This window comes from Astatotilapia calliptera, chromosome 18 (genome assembly GCF_900246225.1).
Source record: "Astatotilapia calliptera chromosome 18, fAstCal1.2, whole genome shotgun sequence".
Lineage (NCBI taxonomy): Eukaryota > Metazoa > Chordata > Actinopteri > Cichliformes > Cichlidae > Astatotilapia > Astatotilapia calliptera.
The window spans coordinates 20,392,937-20,418,642 of NC_039319.1; the positions used below are offsets into that span (position 1 = coordinate 20,392,937).

At 41.6% G+C, this 25,706-nt stretch overlaps 2 protein-coding genes across 2 annotated transcripts in view; one reads left to right on the forward strand and one right to left on the reverse strand.

The window, feature by feature from the left end:
* Positions 1-59: 59 nt before the first annotated feature.
* On the reverse strand, positions 60-7,046 carry map6d1 (MAP6 domain containing 1). The gene is made up of 3 exons (XM_026149081.1): positions 5,901-7,046; positions 4,899-5,226; positions 60-728 (listed from the first exon to the last, which is right to left on the reverse strand). Exons 1-3 carry the CDS (start codon positions 6,449-6,451, stop codon positions 648-650), a joined length of 960 nt encoding a protein of 319 aa, XP_026004866.1. The 5' UTR covers positions 6,452-7,046; the 3' UTR covers positions 60-647.
* A 5,447-nt stretch (positions 7,047-12,493) lies between these two features.
* Positions 12,494-25,706, forward strand: part of ece2a (endothelin converting enzyme 2a) — a 98,672-nt gene continuing 85,459 nt past the window's right edge. The window contains exons 1-2 of the mRNA XM_026148927.1: positions 12,494-12,801; positions 13,773-13,937. Coding sequence (XP_026004712.1) covers positions 13,778-13,937 — 160 coding nt within the window. The 5' untranslated portion in view covers positions 12,494-12,801; positions 13,773-13,777. The remainder of the gene's footprint in view (positions 12,802-13,772; positions 13,938-25,706) is intronic.

Sequence of the window (25,706 nt, forward strand, 5' to 3'; positions counted from 1 at the left end):
AAAAGGGTAAACATGACTAACAGGGCAATGGGTGGAAGAAATACAACTGAGGAGGCATCTGAAAGTAACAACCTAGCTAATGATCTTTTATTGTCATTTATCTTACATTACTCATTTGCTCTTTTTCTTTAACAACAGATTTACAAAAAAATTGAGACCAACTAATACTTTTTCCAAACTGACAAACCAAATAGATGCTGAGGAAATAAATTATTTTCAAGCAGATTTCTAGCAACACCAAAGGGCAACACAGTAGTCTACGCGGGTAAAGGTCACTTCATCACTGGTGCACACTGTTTGTTTGTTTTTTTTTATGTTCAGTGAAAGGACCAATCAGCAGGCACACACACACACAAATTCACACACCAACACACAGAGCAGCCAGTTTCTTGTGCGTTTATGCAAAAACATCCAAAAAAAAAAAATCAACTTCATTACATGCGTGTTCATTTCCATTGCAACAGGGGCAGGAAGGAGTGTGGGGGATGGGGGGAGGAAAGAGCTGTCTAACTATCTCCATTTGGGATGCTGAGTCCGTGGCTCCACAGCCTTCCCAACAATACATTCCCTTGCATAGATTCTTGTGTTGTGGAATGAAGTGAGGACATTTCCCGTGTCGACTCCTCAAAGCAGAATGGCAGCAGGCGTCAGATGTTGAAGACCCTCGAAGATCCGCTTTGAAAGACAGCAGAAGGGTTTGGAGGGAGTTTGGTCCTCACCAGATGTTCCTGCAAGACAGATAAAGAGTGACGGGTGTAACAGCAGTCTTCTAAAGTGGTCAGGGAAATGGGAGCGAGTGCAGCAGCTGTGATGCTCACGCCACACCCGTGAAATGAGAGGACACTGGACGGACTAAGCTGTCAAATAACATCAGGTCTTGCTGTCAGAGTGCTAGCAGTGTGGGCTGGGTTGCTTTTTCCCCTCTTTAGTGCTGATCTGTTCTGCTGATGACAGCTTCCCCCATTCCTCCCAAAAAAAGAAAATAAAATCTGGCCAGACTTTTAATCTGGGCTTCAGTGAATAAAACATGGAGACATTGACCACACTCTGTTCTCTCTAGCAATTAATAGATCTGCCCGTTATAGCGGGCCCAGACTTCTTCAGTTTCTACTTGCATATCTAGCTGAAGTGTGGCAGCTTTTTGTCGGCCAATCAGAGCACAAAATCTTTGGAGAGTCCTTCAGACTGTGGTCCCAGCTCCACTGTGAGTCTGACTATACAGCCTTGTGGGTGGCAGGGAAGGCAACACTTTTTGTTTAGCAAGTTGGATTGTTGTGTGACTGTTTTCAACCCCCAACACAATCTCTCTCTCTCTCTCTCTCACACACACACACACACACACACTGTCTTCTCTGCTCTGTGCAGCAGCCAGGTCTGCCTCTCTCCTAAATTAGATTGGTGCCAAACGAGACTGCAACCCAATGCAACATTGCACTTTAACAGATAATCCATCACACACTGCTCCCCTCCCCCCACATCTCCATCACTTATCTATCACACAGTGCATTATCCCCCACCCCCCGGTCTGAGTCTCTTCCCCCTCATTCCTTTTTTTGCCTTTCCCCTGGTTTTAGTACAATCCTCACTTCTCTATATAAACAGTGCCAAGTTGGCACCGGACACTTCCTCTGTAGTCCTGAGCAGCGTGGGAACGAGGATGACATCCAAGTGAAAGAATAGGGGGAGACAGCTTGGCAAAAATGAGGGAGGAAAGAGAAAAATAACACATGTAGAACTGTAGAAACTTAGGGCTGACTTATGGGGGCGAAGCAGGGAAATGAATGGGGTAACGCTGACTGATCAGAAAACCATCTACAACTCCGACACACAACAACTTCAGATCGCTTTCCGAGCCTGTTAGAGGAGGTGGAAAAATCAGATTCCAATGCAGGGATTTGCCATCCCCCCTGCCAAATGAGTAAATGGAGGTAACCGGAAATTTTAGGTTAGATTTTCCCAGCAGGCCATTTAATCCGCTTCATGCATTTTAAAGCCATTGACTCGACTGTGCATCTCTCTTCCTGCCATAGAAGAACGCAGCACTCTTAATACACTGTAGTCGCAAGTTATGAAGGGTTGCCAATGACCTGCAAGGGAGAGAAATCTCAGGAGGCTGCTCGCTGCCTGTGAGCTAAATGTGAAATAACCAAGGATTTGTCACAAGCGCTCCTGCCGTGGTTTTCACTCTGCGCACTGGTGGTTTTGTCTTGCTTATCCCTGACACACACTGCAGATTATACAAGCCATCCTCACAAATCTGTTTGCCTTGCGATGCAGTTGCCAGGAATGATTGCTTCCACAAACACACACACATACACACGCTGCTGCAAACTAACGGGGTGTCAGGTTTAACTGAGGTTCATTCTCTCACCTCGATGCCTCCTCTCCCCGGGATGCGTTAAATTGGGTTTGCAAGTTCAGTGAGTTCAAGATGAACGCAGCGCTCTCGTCTTTAAAAAAAGAAAAAAGCATTGCTGTTTTGTTTTTTTACGTCATGAAATCTGAGCCAGCTTTTGTCTTTCGAGACGGATTTGATCTGTTATAGGTGAGGGGAGGGGGCACAAATAGATTTAAACAGTAATGAGAGTTTTATGGCTGCCCACCTTCTTTTTCATCAGGAGCAGATTACCATCAAGTTAACCGTTACATCTTTTAATGAGCTGCCGGTCTGCCTGCTGAATGAAGATGGTTGATGGTAATGCTGATCATAAAACACCAGATATGGACAAATACCAGCTGAATACTATGACCCAGTATAATGTGTACTGGAGTGGGATGTGTAATGCTTGGTCAGACACCTCTGCAGGGGGTTAGTGAGTCAATAAATGAGTCGGCAATGAATGGGCCATCGGTAACCGGGGTGGATTATCTAATGCCGCCAGGCTGGGCTTGTGTCACACTGACAGATTGTGGTATGCCAGACAAAGTGCATGCAACGCTGAAAGACGGCACAATAAGAATGTACAGGAAATATCTACTGCACTCTTTCTGAAGCTTGGCCCACTGGCAGCAGCACATCTCTTCTTAATGTGCCCTGAACTCTCACTCCAACTGGGCCAGTGTTATTATTAGAGTCTGTGTCCTGCCATTAACATCCCATCCCTTCAACCTCCATTAGCATCACACAGCAAAACCGAGGTATGCTGCAGCTTAACGGACCAAGCTTTGTTCAGAAAGTGATGCAAATAACTGCAAAGTCGTATCGTTCTGCTCTCGTGCACGAATTGTTTTTTTTTTTTAACCGAGTCTCTCAAACAGTTGCTAAAGTGAGAGCCACGTGTTCGTTTCACCAGAAGAGCACGTGTGCCAGATCTCCCTGAAAACCAGTCGGCTTAAGATGTTACTGGGGCAGCTGTTGTAACACAGATGAAGATCTGACCGGGTCCAGCCCACAGCTGCCCAGATCTCCAGTGGCAGATGGCACTGAGTGTTGAGGGCGGAGGAGAAGGATGGCACTAAACTTCTGGAGATTCCCCAAAAACTGTCTCCCTAAGTATCAGCTGACAGCTGACCTGAGAGAGCATGCAGGCAGCAGACTCAGTACTTTTATGTCAGATATGCACCAGTTTTATTATAGTTATTATTATTTTTAGAGAAACTAATGAAGAAGTATGATACTTTAGAAATTATATAATGGAAGCATAGTGCTGCCTGTAACACATGCAGTAGAGTAGCATCACAGAATAAGTCTTGAACCACACCACTTAACCTTAGAATTCAGGTGTTTTCAGTCACATGGCCGCACCTGTGCACCTCGGCACGCATTTGGGCTTCGCAGACATTTGTGAAAGAATGTCTCGTTCTAAAGAGCGCACTGAATTTGAGCATGGTGGAGTAATAGGACACCACCGCTGCAACAAATCAGTACTTCTCTACTAGATATTCCACCATCAGGTGTGAGTGATATTGTTGCAAAGTGGACGCATTTAGCAACCACAGCAACCCAGAGACAAAGTTTCAGATCGTGTGAAGTGCATATAGGGCTGCTGACTCAACAGCTGCAGAGCTCCAAACCTTCTCTTGCATTAACATCGGCACAAAAAACTGCACACTGGGAAATTCATTGCATTGGTTTTCACGGATAAGCAGCTCCTGTATGTGTAATGTGTAGTAACCCCAGTACTTTTGTTCATATACTATGTATGACCCAAAAAGTTTAATATTCAGTGTAACTCAAACATACTTTCTATACATAGCAATATAGAATATCAGTCAACAAATAAATATCAAATTTTCTCCCTAAAAATCTGCATTGTGCAGGCCTTATATGACCCTTGCTGAGCGTCACCTTATTATTTAGCTGTGAGTTATTCTGTATGGTTGTTGCTCAGGCAAAGCCCTATAAATCTGCAATCTGAGAGCATATGGTTATACTTGTATGTATATAATGTATATGATATCACTGGAGTTCCATTGGCTATCTAAAGAAGCACTGTGCTGTGTCATAAAGAGAAATAACCGCTTTTAATAACAGCAAAGATTAAAGAATCACACGTTTCATTGCAGCTATGATCAGCACTGATTTCTAGACAGATGTCAGTCAGTTAGCTGACTGAAATGGACTGCAGTTCAGAGAATTACACATGTAATTTGTTGTCCTCATCAACCCAGTTTTATTCAGGCCACAGTAGAGAGTGTAGCACCAGCACTGTTACCTAACACGGTACATGGCCTGTTTTAAACAGCTGGGTCACTTTGAGCCTCTCAGGGACAGAATGCTGTATCACTTTTCTGTGATGCCCCAACAGCAACAGGCCGCCGGGGAGATGAGTGAAGATGACTTTCAGGATGAGCGAGCCTGGATTTAAACGTGCAGCTCTAACAATGAACTGTGTGTGGTTTTCTTTAAACTTTAGACATAAAACATGGCTCCTTGAACTCAATGATTATGCGCCTACCTCTCCTTTGATTGTTCCACTGAGCTCAGTCCTCTCAGGCAGGATGCTCTGCTGGAGGCTGGATGGACTCTGCAATCTGTAGGCTTGAAGGGCAGTGGGGGCAGGCTGGGGGACAGCGGCAGGTTGGATGTTGGAGGCAGCGGATGGGATCACGTGTTCTCCTTGATGCAGACCTATGGACCTGCCAACCTCCCCCCTGTAGGCAGCCTGGTAGCTGGTTTCACGTGGGACGTGAGTGGCTTCTGTCCCAGGGCTGGAGTACTGAGCTGGGGGGGGTTTCCTCGCACTTTTGGCCGGTCGCACCCCCGCCCAAGGCCTGTACTCTTGCCTGGAGGTAGAGAAGTGTATTAGTAGAGTGACAAAGCTGGAGGGGGACGTCTGGAGCATGAAGTAATAACAAAGATTAAATTAATGGAGAAATTAGACAAAATAATGTGCTAGTAATCTTGAATTGGGCTTAATATATTCCATTCTTTAACAGCTGATGCAGCAAACTGCAGAATAAGAGTCCTGATGAAACATGTGGGCGTTTATCAGTATCTTGGCTGTAATGTATGAATTCAATTCCCAAAGTGTATATACTAACTCTGCCTCGGGGTCTAAATGAACCAGAGGTCATGAAAAGTATCTGAGGGGGTTATATGTTTGTTTTTTCATCTTTGAAATGTATTCACATGAATCAACCTTTTTAAAAAAATTCCATTTTAAAGGATTAAAAGCTAGAAAAGGTTGAAAAACACAGACCTCCACATACAGGGGATACAGTGCCAGCACAAATCCTACACCATACTTGCGCTGTACCATATACGAATATGAAACGTGTGAGAGAATTATTTAATGAGCCCTCGTCTCCACGCATGCTTGTTGGCTCGACCTTGGAAGTCGCTGAACTAGTAATAAATTAAAGTCTAATTAAGCATCAAAGCAGGCATGAGCACATCAGCGGCACACCCGCTGTGAACAGCGCTCGGTGCTGAAACAAGGTGAGAGAGGATCTCAGACCTGTAGGAGCTGGTTTTGCTCTCCTCCATCACCTGCTGCTCCCCCCATCTCTGCCCCTTGCCCCTCTCCTCTCTCCCCCCCCGGCTCTCCCCAGGCTGACCCTGGACGTGGTAAGTATTCACCGGGCTGTCCGACACACAGTCTGCCCTGCTCCCCTCGTTATTAATCCACGGGAAATTCTCCTTCCTGGGGATGGGCCATGGTTTGAAATCCTGCTTGTACTGCGTAACACTGGGGAAAGGTACTCCCGGGGGGTGGTAGTCTTCCCGGGGCTTGTAGCTGGGCTCCTTCCGTGACCTGAAAGATCCTCGGGTCCCAGTGCCATCCGCGGGCGCATGAGGGGAGCCTTTGGCACGCGTGTCCGGAGTTGGTGTGTAGTTATTGCCGGGTGCGCGCTCCGAAGCGGATACCTGCTTGGTGACGGACCGCACCTCCTGCTCGGCGATGTCCGAGTAGTTCTGGATGGTGAGCGGGACGGAGAGGTCCGATTTGTCGAACTGATTCCAGAAACGAGCCAGGCAGCAGACTCTGCTGATGCACGGCCAAGCCATACTCCCTCTAACTGCCGGAGAGGAGAACAGAAGAAGAAAGGGGGAGAAAAAGAAACAAAAAGACCTGAAAAAGAAGAGAAAAGCGATCAGAGGTTACATTCAGAGTGTCGCCCTCCCTCTTCGCTCGTTTCTGTAAAGCTAAGAGTGTATAGCGTCCAGGAGTCCATGTCACCCAGCAGAGGAGTGCCAACAGAGATGAACCGGTCTGTCGGGGACCGTCATTGAATATTCCTCTCACGTGGTCTGTGATAGTGCCTCCACTATGCAGAGGAATCTGTGGCAAATTATTCTCCGCATCTCCACAAGACGGATCCCGGCGTTTGCGCGGGTCTGACTGGACTGGACATGGTTATCTGTCTCCACTTCCTCACACGACTCCACTTCTCCAGAGAAAAGCTTGAGAATTGGCTGTTTTGCGGCTTCTCCCGTTACAAATCACTAAAATAATCGTACCTTGTTCACCGTGAGGTTACATAATGATGCAGCTTCGGTGTACGCTGCTCCACAGTGAGACTACACTGTTTACAATGATTTCTTGATGTTGTTATTTTAAGTCACGCATACACAAGTCCAACGAGCCCAGCTGGGAAATGTGAGGATGAGTGGATGGACTATTTTTTCAGATGTTTCTCAAAATGTCTCACAGTAAGTTCAGTTTAACCATGTGTTGCGTCAACCTGCTTCATAACCACTGAAGGGGAGCTAATCAAGTCACTAAATAAGACTTTCAAATGCATTTAAAGTGCACATAAAACAGCATTTACTTTTCTTTGCTGCCTGCAGACATTATAATGTAATATAAAGGAGACAAACGGGCCACAGAAGACAGTAGTAACATCAGTAACATCACGTTCCTGGTAAAAAACAAAAATATTAATGACGGTTGAGGTTTCAGGGTCCTGTGGAGACCCCTCTGTTCACAGCTACACAAGGACTCCGTAACATTAACAATGCCTGCGTGTACATTCTGGACTGGGTCATATAAATGGGACACACAAGTTAAAGTGATAATGACATGACTCTGTTGGCAATTATATATAATTGCAGGAGAACAAGGTGTAGTTCACTGTGAATCAATCAATCAATCAATCAATCAATCAATCAATCAATCAATCAATCAATCAATCAATCAACCTAACAATTTAAACATGTAACAGAATTTTTTGATCACAAAGTTTTCCTGTTCATTAAATCAATAAAATGACATAAATTGACTGAGTTAACACGTCTCCAGTAAAATAACATGAAAAAAATTCACAACTATACAGCACTTATTTAATATATAATATTATTAAATACATTTTATTCTAATTTGTAAATACATATTAAAAATGAATACAATGAGTAAAAATAAGCTGTAAAGTAATAGGTTGTGTAATTTTACATATTTGTTTGTTCATTAACTGACATGTTGCAAATTGAAGTACTGTATCAGTGTGTTAATGCTGTATTACAGAAATACTATAAGATTATTTTTAAAAGTAAAACTCATATTTTAACAAGTATAACTCTGCAAAGGCTCATATCCATTAAATATACGATTTTATGTGAAAACATATCCTAACAATCAAAGTTCAGGTGATACCATTTGTAACGGGACACTGTAAATGCAATAACATTTTCTGGGAATCCATTAAATTTAAATGAGTGATCCTTTTAAGGTAAAGATAATAGTAAAGATATCAGAAATGTTTCTATAAAGTTACACCTAAAAATGTAAAAAGTATTTTTTTTATCATCACAAAACAATAATAAATTATAAATTATAAACCCAATTACTAGTTTTGCAATAGTATTAGCACTTTTTTTGGTTGATATATCATTTTATTACATATGGATTAAATTTCCAAAATGTTTTAGATAGAATTACATAATAAAACCCGACTAATAACAGTATACTTTTCTGTAAGTTTAAGTGTTTTACACACTTTTTATTTAACATAAAGCATACAAAAATTCACAGGATCTCTTGTAAATTAAAGCTACAAAACTATATTTTAAATAAATGTTTCTGCATTTTAGAATATGGTAAATTTGTAGTATTTAACAGTCTTGTTCAGTATGTTTAATATAATATATTATATGTTATAATATATAATATAATACATATGGGACCACTATGGCTTTATGGTGAAATGATGTAGGCAGGAGCAGGTGTACATTTAACCAGAGTGGGTTCTGTTCCACTCATGCAGGACCCTTCATCTTAGTGGGCAGCATACTACATGTGCCTTTTCCACAGTCAGCCTGGATTGCAGGTTAGTACATTAGTATGTGGCACTTAGAAAATGTGAGCCCACACAAATTTGTAATATTTTTGTGGGCTCACAGTTGACTGTTTCTGACCATTTGGCTGGAGCACTATTTAGCGCTAAAGCAAGAATTTATGTAATTTCCTCCTAAAGTCAAGTGCAAGTTGCACCATTAGCCTTATTATAGAGCTGCCTGAAGCTGATGGTGTCCACAATACATATAAGACTGGTGTTAATAATCCCATGGATTGTTTCAAATGATCAGTTTGGCTTTTTCACTATGAGAAAAAAAAATGCCACTACACCCTTAATATGATGACTGTCTTTTATTTAAAAAAGAAAGAAAGAATTACATTAGTATAAAATAACTGTATTTGAAGTTATATTAGACGTTCAGAGACTGTGAGGGTTTACTCTGTTCATTTATGAATATTTGTCCATAATGGCAAAGTGGCAATAACAGTGAAAATCCTTTTCGATACTTCAGGGGTCGGCAACTCTAGGCATGCGTGCCACAGTTTGCACGCGAAGGGTTAACTGATGGCACGACCATAGCTGGACTGGCCATCCTGGGCATTTGCTCGGTGGCCCGGTGACTTTTTTTTTTCTTTGTAACGGTATAAACAATGAAAGGTGGCGGATTGGCCAGATGTTGGTCGGTGTGTAAAAATAACTCAGTTGTTTGGTGGTGGCTAGATTCAGTAAAATTAGCAAGTGGCGGAGGACAGCAGGTGGATGAGAGAAAGGGGAGGCAGGAGGAGGAGAGCCCTGAGGCCGGTCCGAGTGTCAGGTGAACTGCTCTTCAGGTAAGACGTTATGACCTGCAGTCTATCTGGGTCAGATATAAACCAAGTTTAGGTACTGCGGTCAAGTGTTTAACTGCAGTTTATTTTCGTTGTGCTGACTTTTTACAGTCAGTTACAATAATTGGTACTGCGTGCTAGCTAGCATGATGGAGTTTCTATACAGCTGGGTGGGTGCTGTGATGTTACTGATGTTGAACTTTATTTAATTCACAAGGTTAGTTAGTAGAGTTGCCAACCATCCCGTAAAAAGACGGAATCGTCCCGCATTCAGAGAAAATATTAAGCGTTTGGTGTTGAAAAGGGACAGTTTGTCCCGGACTTCAGCTAGAATAGAAAAAGACACAAAGCTGGATTTATTCTGTCTTTAAGCTGCACAGCTGCATCTTCTTCTCTCATTCTCCCCCCTCTCTCTCCTGTTTCTTCTTCAATCATGAACCTGATCAATGATCAGCTGATCGGCTTTTCTCTCTTGTTTGTTTATCGCCCACTTTGCGCCAGAAAGAGGAAACCAGCACATGTCACGTTAAACAACAGCTGCACGTTTAAGCTTGATCAGCTGTTGTTAGAATGTATTTAATATTACTTTGTAGTATCAGCTGATGTTTGCTGGAGCCACAGCTGTAAAGCTGCTGGTCATGATATCGGTTTGGTTATCTGGTGAGAGGGAAACATGAAGATGAAACCAGGAGATGTCCTTACTGAATCATCAGAGCTGAACAGGTGATGGAGAAACAGGTTTACCTTTTAGGTGACATGAATGAGTTGAAGGGAAGTTATGAACTGTTTCTGAGAGACAAATAACACCAGGATCCTTTTCTAAGTAGCTGACAGCTGGTAACTGTGCAGGGGCGGGTCTAGCAAAGTGTTGCCAGGGGCCCAGGTAGGGCATTAACAGGGAGAGGTGGGCACAAAGAAATACTTTCTTATTCTCATTTAAAATGTCTAGCTGTTATTAAATAATTATCTGAAGCTTACAACCAAAGTTTTTATCTGACGTAAAATGTATAGAAATCATACATATAACATTGAAGCAGCTGGAATCCATAGCTGCGCGTGTTCATGGAGCTTGCATTGTCACCTGCTGGACATCACTACCTGACAAGTTTAACTGTCTTCAGAACATTGCAGAGGCCTTATTGACAGTATTTGGCTCTACATATCTGTGTGAGCAGGTTTTCTCTCACATGAGTGTCCTCAGGTAGCCGTCTGAATGCTGGACACTTGGAGATCTGTGTCTCTGAGTGGGAGACCAGAGATCAGAGTGTATTAACAAACATGCCATATTGGCCCAGTTTATTTTTCTATTCATTGTTGTGAGGAGACAGTCAATAGCATTTGCATTTTCTGTTGTACAGTTCATTTGCTGATATGGAGTTCTTGTTATGGATAAAAAATGTCTTTTTTTTGTTTCAAAATAGCTGATAACTATTCGCTGATAGCTGCCGACATCTGCGAACAAATATAATTCTATAAAGTGGTTCTATGTAGTGTGTAACCGTTGATACAGAGTGTTATTACATTTATTGCTAATGCAATCATATGGCACACTGACTTCTGAGGAAATTTTAAATGGCACTGCTCATCAGAAAGGTTGCCTACCCCCTGTTCTAGTATCTACGGGACTACAGTTGTTTAGAGTTTAGTAATTATAAAATACAAATAAGCATAAAATTAACTGAATGGGAAGTGCTGCACTCACAGCATAAGAATTTCCCTTTTTCAGCTGTTCACAGATAAAAATGAGACCTCAGGTTTGCCCACAACAGTTTAAGAACCACTCCAGTGAGTCTGAGACAGCAAAAGAAGCTCTTGATTATGAGGATGCGGGCCATGAATTTGTTCAGGTATAGATGCCACAGACTTTACAGTGTAATTTTAAGCAAATCACCAAAACAGAGACTGAAATTGAATGAGCAGGGTTATTGGGTTTCTTTCAGCAGGTAGTAAGAAGCAAAACGTTTAAGACAGCAGTATTATACTACCATCTGCAGGGGAAAGTACAACATTACATCTGCATAATGATGTAGTAGGTGAGAGGAGCAAGGAAGACTACCGGTAATCAGAATTTCCCCAAAATAACTAAAACCTAATTTCTGTTTTCTCTGTAATTACATTAAAGGCGTATGCCTTGATGTGTACCATGATTTGGTAATCAGGGTGGAATAAATAACAACAAAAAGAAGACAAATGTCACATTGTTCAGCATTCTTCCTGTTTGAAATTATTCATTTCCAGGGAAACTGTTTTGATACAAGTGCAATTTAATGATTAAAACTTTCTTGCAGATGCAATCTTTTCTCTTTGTTTTCTTTTTGGTGGGTGCGGTTAGCTGTTTGACCAACACAGACAGTGTTCACGGGCAGAGCTGATAAACAAAAGAGCTGTGACTGGGCATTATTCTTCAGTACAAATGTATTCAGCTGAGCTAACTGAGAACAGAAAGCACATAATGTAATAAGAAATGTAGCACAAAATATGAATTTGGTTTCCATCCCTGACCTTGCTTTGTGTGTCCTGTGAGGAACTTCTCTATAAATTATTGCAGTTTTGTTAATGTGATCATTTTTTGTTTAAAAGCCACCTCATCATGAAACACTAGAATTGTTTTTTATAGTTCAACATATGAGGGTTGATAAGTAATCATCATTTAATCATCATCACTCATCATCATTCAAATTAAAGTTTGAAGCGGGAAAGGAACCAAATCACTTTTGGACTCATTTTATGCTGTGCGCACACATTTTCTCTTCCTTTAGTAGTTGGTTTAATTATAGAAACCAAGACTATAGAACAAATACCAAGTAGGTCTATGCATTCTTCTTTTTCTTAATTTGAAGAACAGTTTTAACAAACCGATGACTGTATAAAAAGTTTTTCTACATTTATTGTAACAAACGCAGATCGCTTGAATGCACCGTGGCGATTTGACAGATTTTACAAAGAGTACGTGAAAGCAACACGACTCTAGACACCGCACTGTTGAATTGTATCGCTCCGCCTCCTTTAAAGCGTTGACTCGTAAGAAATAGAAAAACTCAGAGACAACATTTTTCTGTTCAAGCGAATGAACGAATTATCAAATGAGGGAAGTTTAAGACGGGGCTCACTCTACTTTCTGTAGTACCAAGCTTTATTTTGATAGAAACGTGAGAGTGAAAGTGAGCTCACTCGGTCCTACGACTGTTGTTTCTGATAACACGTGGATTCATTCCCACCCAGGAAACGGCCTTTTTAAAATTTTTTTTACAAAGCTGCTGAAGTTAACGACAAAACGAGGGGAAAAAATAAGAAGGTAGGTAAATGACTATCGTATTTTGTGCAATCTTTTGTTGTCAACTACATGAACAAACTGAACTGGCTGCGAGAGGTAGTCCGCCGCATCCACGCATGCGCTCTATCTACAGTCGCTGAATAGGTGGCGAGGGAAGTTTAAGAGTTTGTCACAACATTGAAGTAGCGTCTGTTTGTTGTGTTTATTTGGCGTTGTTTCACTACAGTGTTGCTGTCTGCCAGGTCTATGCACGACCCTGCCAAAAAGTGACTGCAAGTGTTTGTATATGTTATTTTTAATGTCTAATAAACTTGTTTACATTAGTAAATAGGCTGTAGTAAACAGGATTTATGAAGGTGTAATATATAAAATTAAAAAAAAAACAACAACTATTTTTCAGGTATCGTTTTGACTCTGATTTGTGTTCTGCATTATAATCAGTCCCGTTTTTTCCGAGTTAAAATATTTTTCAAAATATGTAATTCATGAGATTTTGACAGATTACAGGTCAACAAATCAGTCACAACAGTTTGAATACAAGTGTTGTGCCAAAAAGCGATTTCCTGTATTTGCCAAATGATTGTGGGAATTTAAACTTTTGTAAATTACTTGTTTGCCTATAATGTGTCAAAAAAAATATGTCAAACTCAAAAAGTAATGAAATAATTAAAGAAAAAACCTCCAGTAGCTTTTTTTTCTCTCATAAAGATGAGTCACAGTAAAAACAAATCAATTTATTTTACAGTAACCTGGGCAGTCTTAACATTTTGTATTATTTTATGTATTTTATTAGCTGATTAATTTCGCAGCCAATCATTTGGTCTGTAAATTGACAGAAAAAAACCCATGACAATGCTGAAACCACAATGAAATGGAAAAAGCACAGTGAAATGCATCACTGCACTGTAGCAAAAACAGATTTAGCGACACAAAAAAGAAGTCTCGTTATAGTCTGACACAGTGTTATGCTACATATTTTTGTCATGCTCCAGAGAATATGGACTACCTGCCAGAAAACAACTCCAGGTACAAAGACGTCGCCTACTGGGATGAAAGATACACGATGGAGCAGTGCTATGACTGGTTGGGGGGTTTCTCCAAATTCCAGCACATTCTGGAAAGATTTGTAAAGAAAGAGGACTCTATATTGATACTGGGTAGGTAGTTTTCTCTATTTTTTGTATTATTTTTTACTTTTAACGTGTCCATTTGTTCGTTATTACCTCAATATGGTGTACATAGAGAAAGAAAAATGCCACATGAAATTTTTTTGTGGGAAGCGGAGCGATCGTCCTGGAGAATTAGAGGTCGGAAATCCTGATCTGAATGGCAGATCTGTGTCACATGTCGGGCCTCATCTCTCGCCCCCGCTTCTTGTCACCTCTCCGCTGTGTGCTGTCACATAAAGGGACAAATCCCTGCCAGCGTTTCTCATCAGGACTGTCGCATATCACCCTCACGGTTGTCATTACTGCCATTATAATCACTGTTATTAATTAAATCCAGCCAGGCAGCTGTTTGCATAGAAATGGAAGCGGCCTGAGTACTCTGACATGAAAAGTATTAATGCAGTTAACATGTGGCTGCATGAGAGGAAGAGAGTTTTTAAATCGGGTCCTTTACTTGGAGCTCAGTATTAACTGAAAATGGCCAATTTTCTTTAAACATCAACAACCATGATAAAACCCAGTACATCAGAAAACTGGCAAATCGTGCGGCGTCTGGGACATTTATTTTAGACAAAAAAAATCTCCAGTGTTTATAAAACGTTATATCATCACGCTGGTGTCTGTTACTGTGACTCATTTGTTATGTTGACAGAATCCTCGAAAACAATATAAACGAGCACAAACCTTCTTCTAATGGAGTAGATGATCTGATTTGATTTGCATACATTTGCATATTATTGTGCTGTGGTTCCTCACATTTACACCAAAATGTGAGAATCAAAAACGATCTAAATACACATGCTAAATGAGGATTTTCTTCCACCTGCCTTATGTCGTGTGGTGACGCAAAACCTCTGGGGTGTCCTGTGCTGTCCTCAACACCAATGCCAGCCTGTATTGCATTGTTACAGGAAATCACTGTCATTCACTTAAGAGAGGGTTGGTTTTAATGTTGTGGCTGTTAGGTATATATATATATATATATATATATATTAGGGGTGCAACGATACTCGTATCGATATTGAACCGTTCGATACAGTGCTTTCGGTTCAGTACGCATATGTATCGAACAATACAAAATAAATTTTTAATTTATTTTATCAACTTTCCTTCTGACGATGCGCTCGGTGGATCTGCGCTCGACAGTGCAGCCTGGGCGGAGTAGTCGAACGCAGATTCACTGAGCGCAGGGCAAGCTAGCGAGACAGAAGTTAAGCTCTCCTTGCAACATGGACCTCCCCCACTCTCATTCAGATCTGGCGTTTGGAACTATTTTGGTTTTCATGTAACGTATGACCCTGAAGGTAAGCGCGTCATGGACTAAAGTAAAACAGTATGTTGGATGTGCCACGCAATGCTCAATTACATGGGTGGGAGCTAGTGTGTTAGCACAGTTAGCTTGTTAACGTGTTGGCCGTCCAGCCCCATGCATAGGCGATCTGCGGTAGCTCGTTAATGGAGATTTGCCGTGTTGTGGCGTTAACGTCATTTCAACGAGATTTACGCTGACAGCACTAGTGGGAACACAACAAATATGACTGCACATTTACACCGACATCATCCTAGTGCAAAGACAAGTGGAAGCAGACAAAAACAACAAGCAGGCATGCTACAAACTTTACCCGAGTCATTTAGACAGCCGTTAGCACATGATTCTCCTTATGGGGACCTGATATGTTTAATATGCTGCTGAGAATATAGCCCAGAAGAAGCGTGTAGTATAGCTTTTATTTTGAAAAGAGCCATTTCTCTGTAATAAACTCTCTTTTCCAAAGATGAGTGATTCCTCAATCAGATATAGGGCTTGCAAAATCACTAGCCCGACGTACCGTGGCTAGCGATTTTTCCAGTCGGGCTACCAAAATCTATCTCTGCCCTGCCCGTCGGCCTATCGTGGGAAGGAAAAATATATGTCAATGCTTTTGCATTCTTTCGGAAATGTAGCTGGGTAATTATGTCATTGGCATCGGTGAGCCACTGTCAATATGTGACATATTGAAATCGCGTTTGAATTTGCGCTTGTTTTTTGCTTTCACTTTGCAATCGCGCGAACTGTGTATAGAGAGCGACAACACTGATTGGTGAGTGATGATAATTTGCGCACCAATTCCTCGACATCGTCTTATCAATCGTTAGCTTACTATGCAAACATGACAAGTGAAATCTCCCGCAGCAAGCTTAAACATGTGAGAGGTTGATCGCGCAGAGAATCGCTGAGCAAAAGTTATGTGAGTGCGTGTGTAAAAGCAGCAGGATATATATTGTAGCGGGTCAGGGCTGTTCGGGGTTCTGTTTGTACAGTTATGTTTTGTTTATGTTGCCATAGTGACGGGTGACGCCCTCTCGTTGCGACGGTGTGTCTTTCCGGGGTCAGAGGCGCCCTGTGTGTTGTTGTTGTTGTTGCTGTGCTGTTGGCGTTGAGCAGTTAGCTAGCGGCAGTGACAGGCAGTGTTCTTCTGCAGATGTCAATAAACGGCTGTGCTCCCTGGCTAGCTCACGGGAAGCAAGACCAAACGATACCTCCGTCTCCTCCTTGTCTGAGCTCGCCACATTGGTGTCAGAAGTGGGATGATGGTGGCACCCCATGTTCTGACCCGAGTGACTTTTCTCCCGCCGGTCGTGACCGGCCGGTGCGCCAAAAGAAGGCACCTGGACATTTGCAGGACTTTGTGTGGGATAATGGGGTCGTCGGGGACGACTGACCCCTTAGGTGGGGGCTATGTAGCGGGTCAGGGCTGTTCGGGGGTTCTGTTTGTACAGTTATGTTTTGTTTATGTTGCCATAGTGACGGCGCCCTCTCGCTGCGACGGTGTGTCCTTCCGGGGTCAGAGGGCGCCCTGTGTGTTGTTGTTGTTGTTGGGCGATCGTGGCTCAAGAGTTGGGAGTTCGCCTTGTAATCGGAAGGTTGCCGGTTCGAGCCCTGGCTTGGACAGTCTCGGTCGTTGTGTCCTTGGGCAAGACACTTCACCCGTTGCCTACTGGTGGTGGTCAGAGGGCCCGGTGGCGCCAGTGTCCGGCAGCCTCGCCTCTGTCAGTGCGCCCCAGGGCGGCTGTGGCTACAATGTAGCTTGCCATCACCAGTGTGTGAATGTGTGTGTGAATGGGTGGATGACTGGATATGTAAAGCGCTTTGGGGTCCTTAGGGACTAGTAAAGCGCTATATAAATACAGGCCTTTTACCATTTGTTGCTGTGCTGTTTCCGCGCTGAGCAGTTAGCTAGCGGCAGTGTTCTTCTGCAGTCAAAGTTTTGAGATGCTAGCCTGAAATTATGACTTGTGGATGAAAAAAAATGTTTTGTTTTTCTCAGTGGTGGAAGCAAGCTTCCATAATGAACTGAGTGCTAAATTTCAGTACTTGGACTCTTTGGTAAAAGGAAACAGGAGTAACCATCCTTCCTTTGTAAAGATATTTAGTATTTCGTATTATTTAGTGGCGAATAATCCTATCAGGTTGTGTTTAAAAACATTGCTGCAGGTCATACTAAATACTCATCTGAATAAGGTGGATTTTATGCTTTATTTTTAAGAGAAGCAATACTTGATTGTGTGGTTGGTGTGTTAAATGGATTTTGTTGGAGTAGCATTTTTGTAAGTGCCCACAAGATGTCACTGTTGTATCAAGATGAATCTACACCCCCACACCACCTGCAATACAGTTTTGTTTATGGTCCTGCTGCTCTGTCACATAAACATTTGAATAGCGAACACTGTGTTCTGGTTGTTCAGCATACACTTAAGTCAGCATAAAGAATGTGGCTGGAGAACCACTTAGCATCTGGCTATTAGAACAATTATGGTAGTGCTTTCTTGATGTTATGATATTTATTTGAAGCCAGAGAAATAATTTATGTTTGTATATATTATTTGCCCTTTTTACTGACTGAGAATACAGCTGTACGCTTTTAGTTGATGCACTAATGAATCTCTCTTACAAAGAAAGATTTTGGACAGTGTAAATACTGCAGATGAGTTTTGTTTGTTGTCTATCACCAGAATTAGTTTTAGTTAAAGTCCATCAAGCTGAAATTGCACCTTTAAAGTTGTTTGTTATCAGGCTGTTATTACTTCTGAGAGGCACAGAGGGCTGCTGTAAGCCTGGGTGATGCATGCACAGTGTGTTAGAGGGGTTTGTTGAATGTGTGTCAGGGAGAGACAGGAGCTTTCTGTTGTGTTTTCGGCGGAGCCAAACCTCCTAAAGTTGGGTACTCATTTCTCAGCAAAAGGCTTTGTAGTTTAATGGCCCCTTATTCAGATAAATTTGTTAGGCACGGAGGTTTTAGGTTGGATGCTGATGGCCTGTCGCCCTGCTAGTTAGACACTTCTTTTCTTTTTTTAAGCTATAAGTTAGAACTATAGTATTCAGCCTCATTTTGTTGGTGTGTGTCACAGCACCACCTACAGCAGAGGCGTGAGTGGGCTCTGAGGCTCTAGAGTCTGAGATATAAAATAGGTACTCTTTCCTCTTCTGCATTACACTGCACCAGGTAACACATTCTTCGTGCTGATTTAAACCCAAAGGAGAGCCATTATATCGCTTGGGAGCTCTCATGTCTCCGTGTCTGTTCTCTCGGTCTCATGCATTTTTATGACCCAGCATGTGTAGCGTCTTCTTCAACAGCACACGTGCACAGATGCTTAGCTATACAGGGAAGCCCTCATGTGTGGTAAAGATCTCTTAAATGCTCATACTGCACCGGCCACACTCATTTGTAAAGGCACTAAACCCATAGAGATTATCGGCTTCTGTAAAATGACACAAAAACCAGCGCATAACTTGATGTAGAGGAGGGCAGACTTAAAGAGAGATTCAAAATGCCGCTGTGGTTTTTGTGTGTTAATGAGTGAACAAAGGGAAATGGAAGGAAGGTAAATAACTAATCAGATTGGGGCCACTCATCTGTCTCAGATGGAGAGGTGATTTCCATTAAGATAGTCTGTACAGCACGGGGAGAGAAAGAGAAGAGGCATACAGAGGGAGATGCATGAGAGAGCTCTCGAACATTTTGCTGCATCCTGTTTGGCAGTTTTAATGTCTTTGTCCTTCAATTATCTTAAAAAAAAATGTATTTCACAGTATTTCATATTTATCTGTAGACTGTCTTATCACACCTTGTTGGAAATCTCTCTTTCTCTGTTTACCTGTTTGCTCCTTCTGTAGTTCTTTCACACGTCGCTTCGAAAGGCAGGCTTCCCAGCATCCTCTTTTCTTTTCCCACCTTCTTGGTAACCATAATTCTGCCTTTTGACATTAGTCGAGTTTGTAATAATCTCATGTTCAGCAGTTCCTCTCATCTGAAAGTAAATGAATTAATATCAACCTGTGTAGTCAGACACTGGTGTGAGAATGTGGTCTACACTACATAAAAAGACATTTCGGGCCACGCCTCTTACTCTTTGAACTCTGATGTCTTGATGCCTGCGCAATCATCCAGGTAATAGCTGTGCAATCTGTGGTGTTTTACTTTTCTACTTAAAAATGTAAGTCTGGTAATATTGTGCATGATGCAGTAAAAAGACAAAAACCTTACCTTGCCGATAAACGTTGGTCAGGTGTGGTGGCATGAACCACAGTTAAGGATGTTTCTGCTTCATCTCATCCTCTTCTAGGCAACTGTCCCAACTCTGGATACCTAACAGTGAGCCGGCTAAACAATAACAACAACTCGTTATAAGCTAACATTAGCCAATGCTAGGGTAGAGTATCCTTAAAATCACACTTCTCTTCTGATAAACAGTTTGAATATATTCTCTTATCTTATGAGAGTTTCTGACTTAAGTTTCCAAGTCCGAAAAAAAGAAAGAAAACAGAATTGGATTGACTGCAATCTACTGACACCTAGTGGTGACATTTTACAAACTGTACCTTTATGAAAACGTTTTTCCTTTCTATCCTTCCGATCATATGCTTTTCTAACATTTTTCTTTCGAGGTGTCATGAACATTTATGTCCTCTAACAGTGTAGATACTGTTTTCCCGCTTTACATAAGAATACTCAAAATACAGTATTGATCCCGTAGTCCCTCATGATCAACAAGGCGGTAAGATCATTTACAATCACACATCCTGCTTGGATGCTGCATTGCCTACTTCAGACACCCACTTCAAGCACATTGACATTGTGTGTTGCTTCTGCTTTAAAATAATACAAGAGTTCAAAAACATCTCTATAAGGATGACCCCCAAGTAATAATGTACTTGCTGTGAAAGCACCGATATTGAAGCATGCTGGATTATGAATAGGGCTACAGTTATGAAATGCTCCTGCGGGGAAAAAACAGAAAAACTAAACTGAACCACAGGTTCAGTAATTGTTATTTTTAAAGTCGTGTGTGGCCTCGTAATGTGTTATCGCTGCAGTCGACTGGCCTGGGGTGGTCTGTGTTACAGCGCTGCATCAAGCAGTCCCCGACCCCCCCGACTGACCAGTGTGTCACTTAGCAATAATACGAAGCAATGATCAGCTCACACACGCTCCACTTCACACACGGCTCCCTCTTTTACTGCCTGCTCCAGGCTGCTGCCAGTGATGTAATGACCCCACATCTCCTAGTGGTCAGTGTGCTCATGGCTCCTTCCCCAAGGCGAGAGATGATGATGTAATGGCTCTTTCATCCTCAGTGTGAGTGTGTGTGTGTGTATAGTTTAGATGTGTTTGTGGTAGTATCCCAAGAGTATCCATGCACCTACACAGAGGGCATGACATGCGATCTCCCCTCAGACTAAAAGCTGCCTCCGAGGGTCCGAAGGTGTACTTACATACTGAAGGCATGCATGTGTTTAAACATCAGAAGAATGTTAAAATGAAGTGTAGCAGGAGGAAAGCTTTGATGAAAACTTTACTTTTGTAGAATAACACACATACACACACACACACAACAAAAGATCTGCAGATTTTTGCTTTTACTATAATAAATGATCAATTGTTTCAACCAATTCTTAAGCAGATATGCTTATCACACACACACTCAAGCTTCTTGGTAGTTAGCTATTGTTGTTCTCAGTTGTATTTCATAGTAAACTACATATCTTTGTGTATTGAAGTGATAATGAAACAGCAAAGTTCTTCAAGAGGTCATCTTTGGGTTTTTGACATGTATACCACAAAACTAATCAATAGAAGTTTTGATCATTTATTATTAAATTTTTTCTTGCAAAGGTTTTTTTAAACCTTCTGACTTACTCTTTGTTTATTATCTGCACCTTACCTCATGTTTCATCTCCCTATATGCTCAGTGTTGCACCCCTTTTTTTAGCCCATCCACTGACATCACTGCTCTATCATTTTTGGGTGCTTTTAGTTCCCAGGGGTGATGTAAGGGGTGTTTACTGACAAAGGAAGTATTGTAAGATTACCCGTGTGACTGTACAGTCAGCTGTTGAGTGACTATCTCTGGCCCCCTGCTTTGACTACAGAGACGCTATGTCTTTATATACAGAACATTACTACACACAATGCAACCTCTTATAGTCTCCTTTCTCTTCTCATATTTTGTTCTACACCAGTGATTCTCAAAGTGTGGGCCCCATGGTGGGCCGCAAAGGTACTGCAGGTGGGCAGCAGTAATAACATACTAAAGTTACCCTCAAGTATGTACTGTTACATATTGATATACATTTATTTGTCTAGATAAAATGTACATCAAAACCGATGATAGGAGGTGGTGAGTTTGTGATGTTATGACTCTGACTTAAATTTACAGCTCATATTCACACTGCAAATATGACTGGGTACCATTAGCAAACACTATTACTTACACTATTTTGTCTTCATTGTCTCACATCACCTTTCTCTACCTACCGTCACCTCACTTGTACTTTCTCTTCCCACCGATGTGCCTGTTTTCCAGTGTTTGCTGTTAGGATGGTCACACATTTGTCAGTCCAGTTCTACATATGGGTGCATGATTTGACTTGCTCATTCCGTGATTTTACTGAGGTGGTGGAAATTAGTCCAAAACCTGTAACCCCTTTGTGCACTATGGATGGGAACATTGTCATCCTGACAGTCAGACACTACGATTAGGATAGACATGTTTCGTTATAGAATAAAGGTGATGTCTAAGATCAGGAGTGACCTACCTCAAAGTTAACAGATGGATGCAAACCATACACAACTGAGCAATGCCAACCTGATATCCTCAGTGTGTAACCCCTGCAGTCCTGTGAAACAATCAGTAAATCTGCTGTTGAAAATACATTCTTCTGTATGGTACCCACACATTCAGAGCTATAAAGTTATAGGTTTTCAGGATTAGATGTCAGTGATTGGAAGCTCCTTACAACGATACAGTTGGCACACGTGCATGCCAAGATTTAAAATGTTCTCTAAGGCCTGATGAAAAAAAGGTTTGTGGAGATTTCTGGCAAATGATCCAAAAAGAAGTTAAAATCATTTTAAAGAAATTTCAAACAACTGCCAATTTGTCCATTACTGAAGGAAAACCATCCTGTAAGGTGACCATCTGATGTAAAAAGAAATCCTGAGCCAACATTATTTCATCGCAGGATATGCAGGTAACTCTGTCTGTTGTTGAGCACATGCAACTAAATTAAGATGCTTGCATATTTGACCATCATAGAAAACATGGGAAAACGCCTTTTATGCCACGTTAGAGTTTTGTGTTTGAGCTATGGTAACAGTCTTCATATTTGGCTCAGATCAAAGATTCTGAAGAAGGTTTTCAGGAGAGTCTTTGATACTTCATTACCATGCTACCTCAGGAACTGGGCAGTCAGTCTTTCTTTGAATTCTGCATCCTGTCTGATCCCAACCCAATGTGATGCCATCTTCTAAGAGTTGAATATCAACTAGAAGTCGACATTTCATCATGTTATTGGTCAACTTAGGTCTAGCAGATGCACTATATTGCCAAAGGTATTTACTCACACATTCAAATCATTGAATTAAGGTGTTCCAATCACTTTCATGGTCACATGTGTATAAAATCAAGCACCTAGGCATGCGGACTGCTTCTACAAACATTTGTGGATGAATTCCAGCATGTTACTGTGCAACAAATGCAGTCATGAAATTTTCATGAAATTTTCATGAAATTGAAGGCCACACTTCATGTGGCCTTCAGATTAGCTCAAAAACAGTGCACAGAGAGCTTCATATAACAGGTTTCTATGTCCGAGCAGCTGCATCCAAGCCTTACATCACCAAGCACATTGCAGAGTGTTTGATGCAGTGGTGAAAAGCACGCCACTGGACTCAAGAGCAGTGGTGTTCTCTGGAGTGACGTATCACGCTTCTCCTTCTGGCAGTCCAATGGATGTGTCTGTGTTTAGCGGTTGCCAGGACAACGGTTCTGGCAGTGTGAAGTTTGGTGCGGGGGGATTGTGGTGTGGGGTTGTTTTTCAGGGGTTGGGCCCAACTTAGTTCCAGTGAAAGGAACTCCAAATGTTTCAGCATATCAAGGCATTTTGGACAATTTCATGCTCTCAGCTTTGTGGTAACAGTTTGGGAATGGTCCCTTCCTGTTCCAACATGACTGCACCATGTCTGGTCCAAAAAGACACAGACGAGCAAGTTTGGTGTGAAAGAACTTGACCGGCCTGCACAGAGTCCTGACCTTAAACCTACTGAATACCTTTAGGATGAATTAAAGCGCAGCCTGGGAGTCTTCTCTTCCAACATCAGTGTCTGACCTCACAAACACACTTCTTGAAGAATGGTCAAAAAAGTCGATAAACACACTTCCGAAGCTTGTGGAAAAGCCTCCCCAGAAAAGTTGAAGATGTTGCAACTGCAAACGGTGCACCCACATAATAATAAACCATATGGATTTAGGACGTGACGTCACTCAAATATATATGTGGATGAAGGCAGACGAGCAAATATTTTTGGATATGTAGTGTAGGTAAAAGGAAAGGCATTTATTTCTATGGGTATCAACTTATTTTTTCAAATAACTTTATACAGAACCTGTGAGATGTAGGAGCATGTGGAGTAGGCAGCAGGATGTAATTTCAGCAGTAGCAGCGACGCCTTTAGTGAAGGTAATCATAATTTTTCTTCCTGTTGTATTAAAAACAGGCACACATTCAAATGAACAGACTGAAAATGCTGATGGGATGGAAAATCACTGGCATCACAGGGAGTGTGTGGTAGAGTAAGATCTGTGAAGTCAGGAGTTACTGTATGTCTTAGCAGCTGTCAGGAGATTCAGCTCATATCAGATACGCTTGTGCTCACAAGAGGTTCAACCCTCATTTCTCACTTCTTGCAGTTTTTGTATTGTTTGCCTGTTTTTTGGCAGCTGCTCACTTTTCCACTCGTCCTTCTTTCCTTTTTTTATTATTTCCTACCCTTTCTTTTCTCTTATCGCACCGTTTTTAAAAAAAAATGTTTATTTATAAGATTTTAAGTTCAAAGTTACATAACGTCACACCAGACAAAGGACATAATATTCAAAAACAATAACATTTAAGCACAGAAAAAAAAAGAAAAAACAGAAACCAAACAAAAAAATAAAAGAAATAAAAAAAGAAATAAATAAAAAAAGAAAATACATCAGTTAGCCAGTACAAATCAAAAGTTCAAAAGAAACACCATTGTCCAAAGAAGATGATCTTCTGTGTGAGTTTAGACAGGGCAACAGAGAGTTCACCAAGACCAGAAGATGTGGGAAACATGTCCAGGAAGGAATCAGGGTCCAGCAGAAGTGCAGTTTCACACAAACGCAAAGTGCAGTCAAACGGGTTAAAGTTTATGTTGAATTCCCATTAATATGATTGAGAAAAGTGCCCCAGATTTCGACAAACTTAAAATGTGTGTCAGCCAAATGATAACAAACCTCTTCATTATACAAACAAGCAATCATCTCACGTAGCCAAACCCTGAACAATGGAGGAGATGGTGATTTCCAGGCTCTAAGAATAAGTCTTCTAGCTACAATCATGCCAAACATTAAGGCTTTCTGAGGAGGACGTCTGAGTGCCAATGAGGTTAGGGAGCAGCCTAGCACTGCAAGTACACCACCCGGCTCTAATTTTAAGTCATAAATCCGGTTATATATATTAAATATCTCTGCCCAGAAACTCCGGAGTGTGGGGCAAGATCAGAAAAGGTGACCAAGGGTTCCAACCATTGCTTTGCATCTGTCACACAAAGACGGAATAGACAGAAAAATGCTGCATAGCTTTGTTTTAGAAAAATGCAAACGATGAAGGACCTTGAACTGTATAAGTTGTAGTCTGGCATTAACAGAGCATTCTTTAATCTTCTTCAACCCATTGGCCCACAAAGCATCCGATATTTCCACTTCCAAGTCCTTAACCCAAGCATCCTTGATGTGGTTAGTAGGTGGTATAAGTGTAAAAAGTGTAGTAAATTGGCTGATTAGGTGTTTGGAAGTGGGATTTTTAATCAAATAATCATAAAAGTCACTATGAGCAGGGGGCTTATCCAGATGGGTAAAAGAGTGTTTAACAAAATTCCTAATTTGTAAGTATCTAAATAAATGAGCAGAGGGGAGCATAAATTTTGATTGCAGCTGAGCAAATGAAGCAAAACAATTGTAGATGTAGATTGGACCGTTTTTACATAGACGAGCACATGCGTGTGTGCACACAGCTCCCCCCCACTGTTGGAATAACAACAGCCGCAGAACTGTGAGGAACAGCTAGCTTTCAGAGCAATAACAAAACCCAGAGACAAGCCTCGACCATTTCACGCCTGCCCGTCCTTTTTATTGTTTGCAACCCTTCCTTCCTGTGGCATCTGAAGGTGGTGCTTGCCTGAGACGATAGGC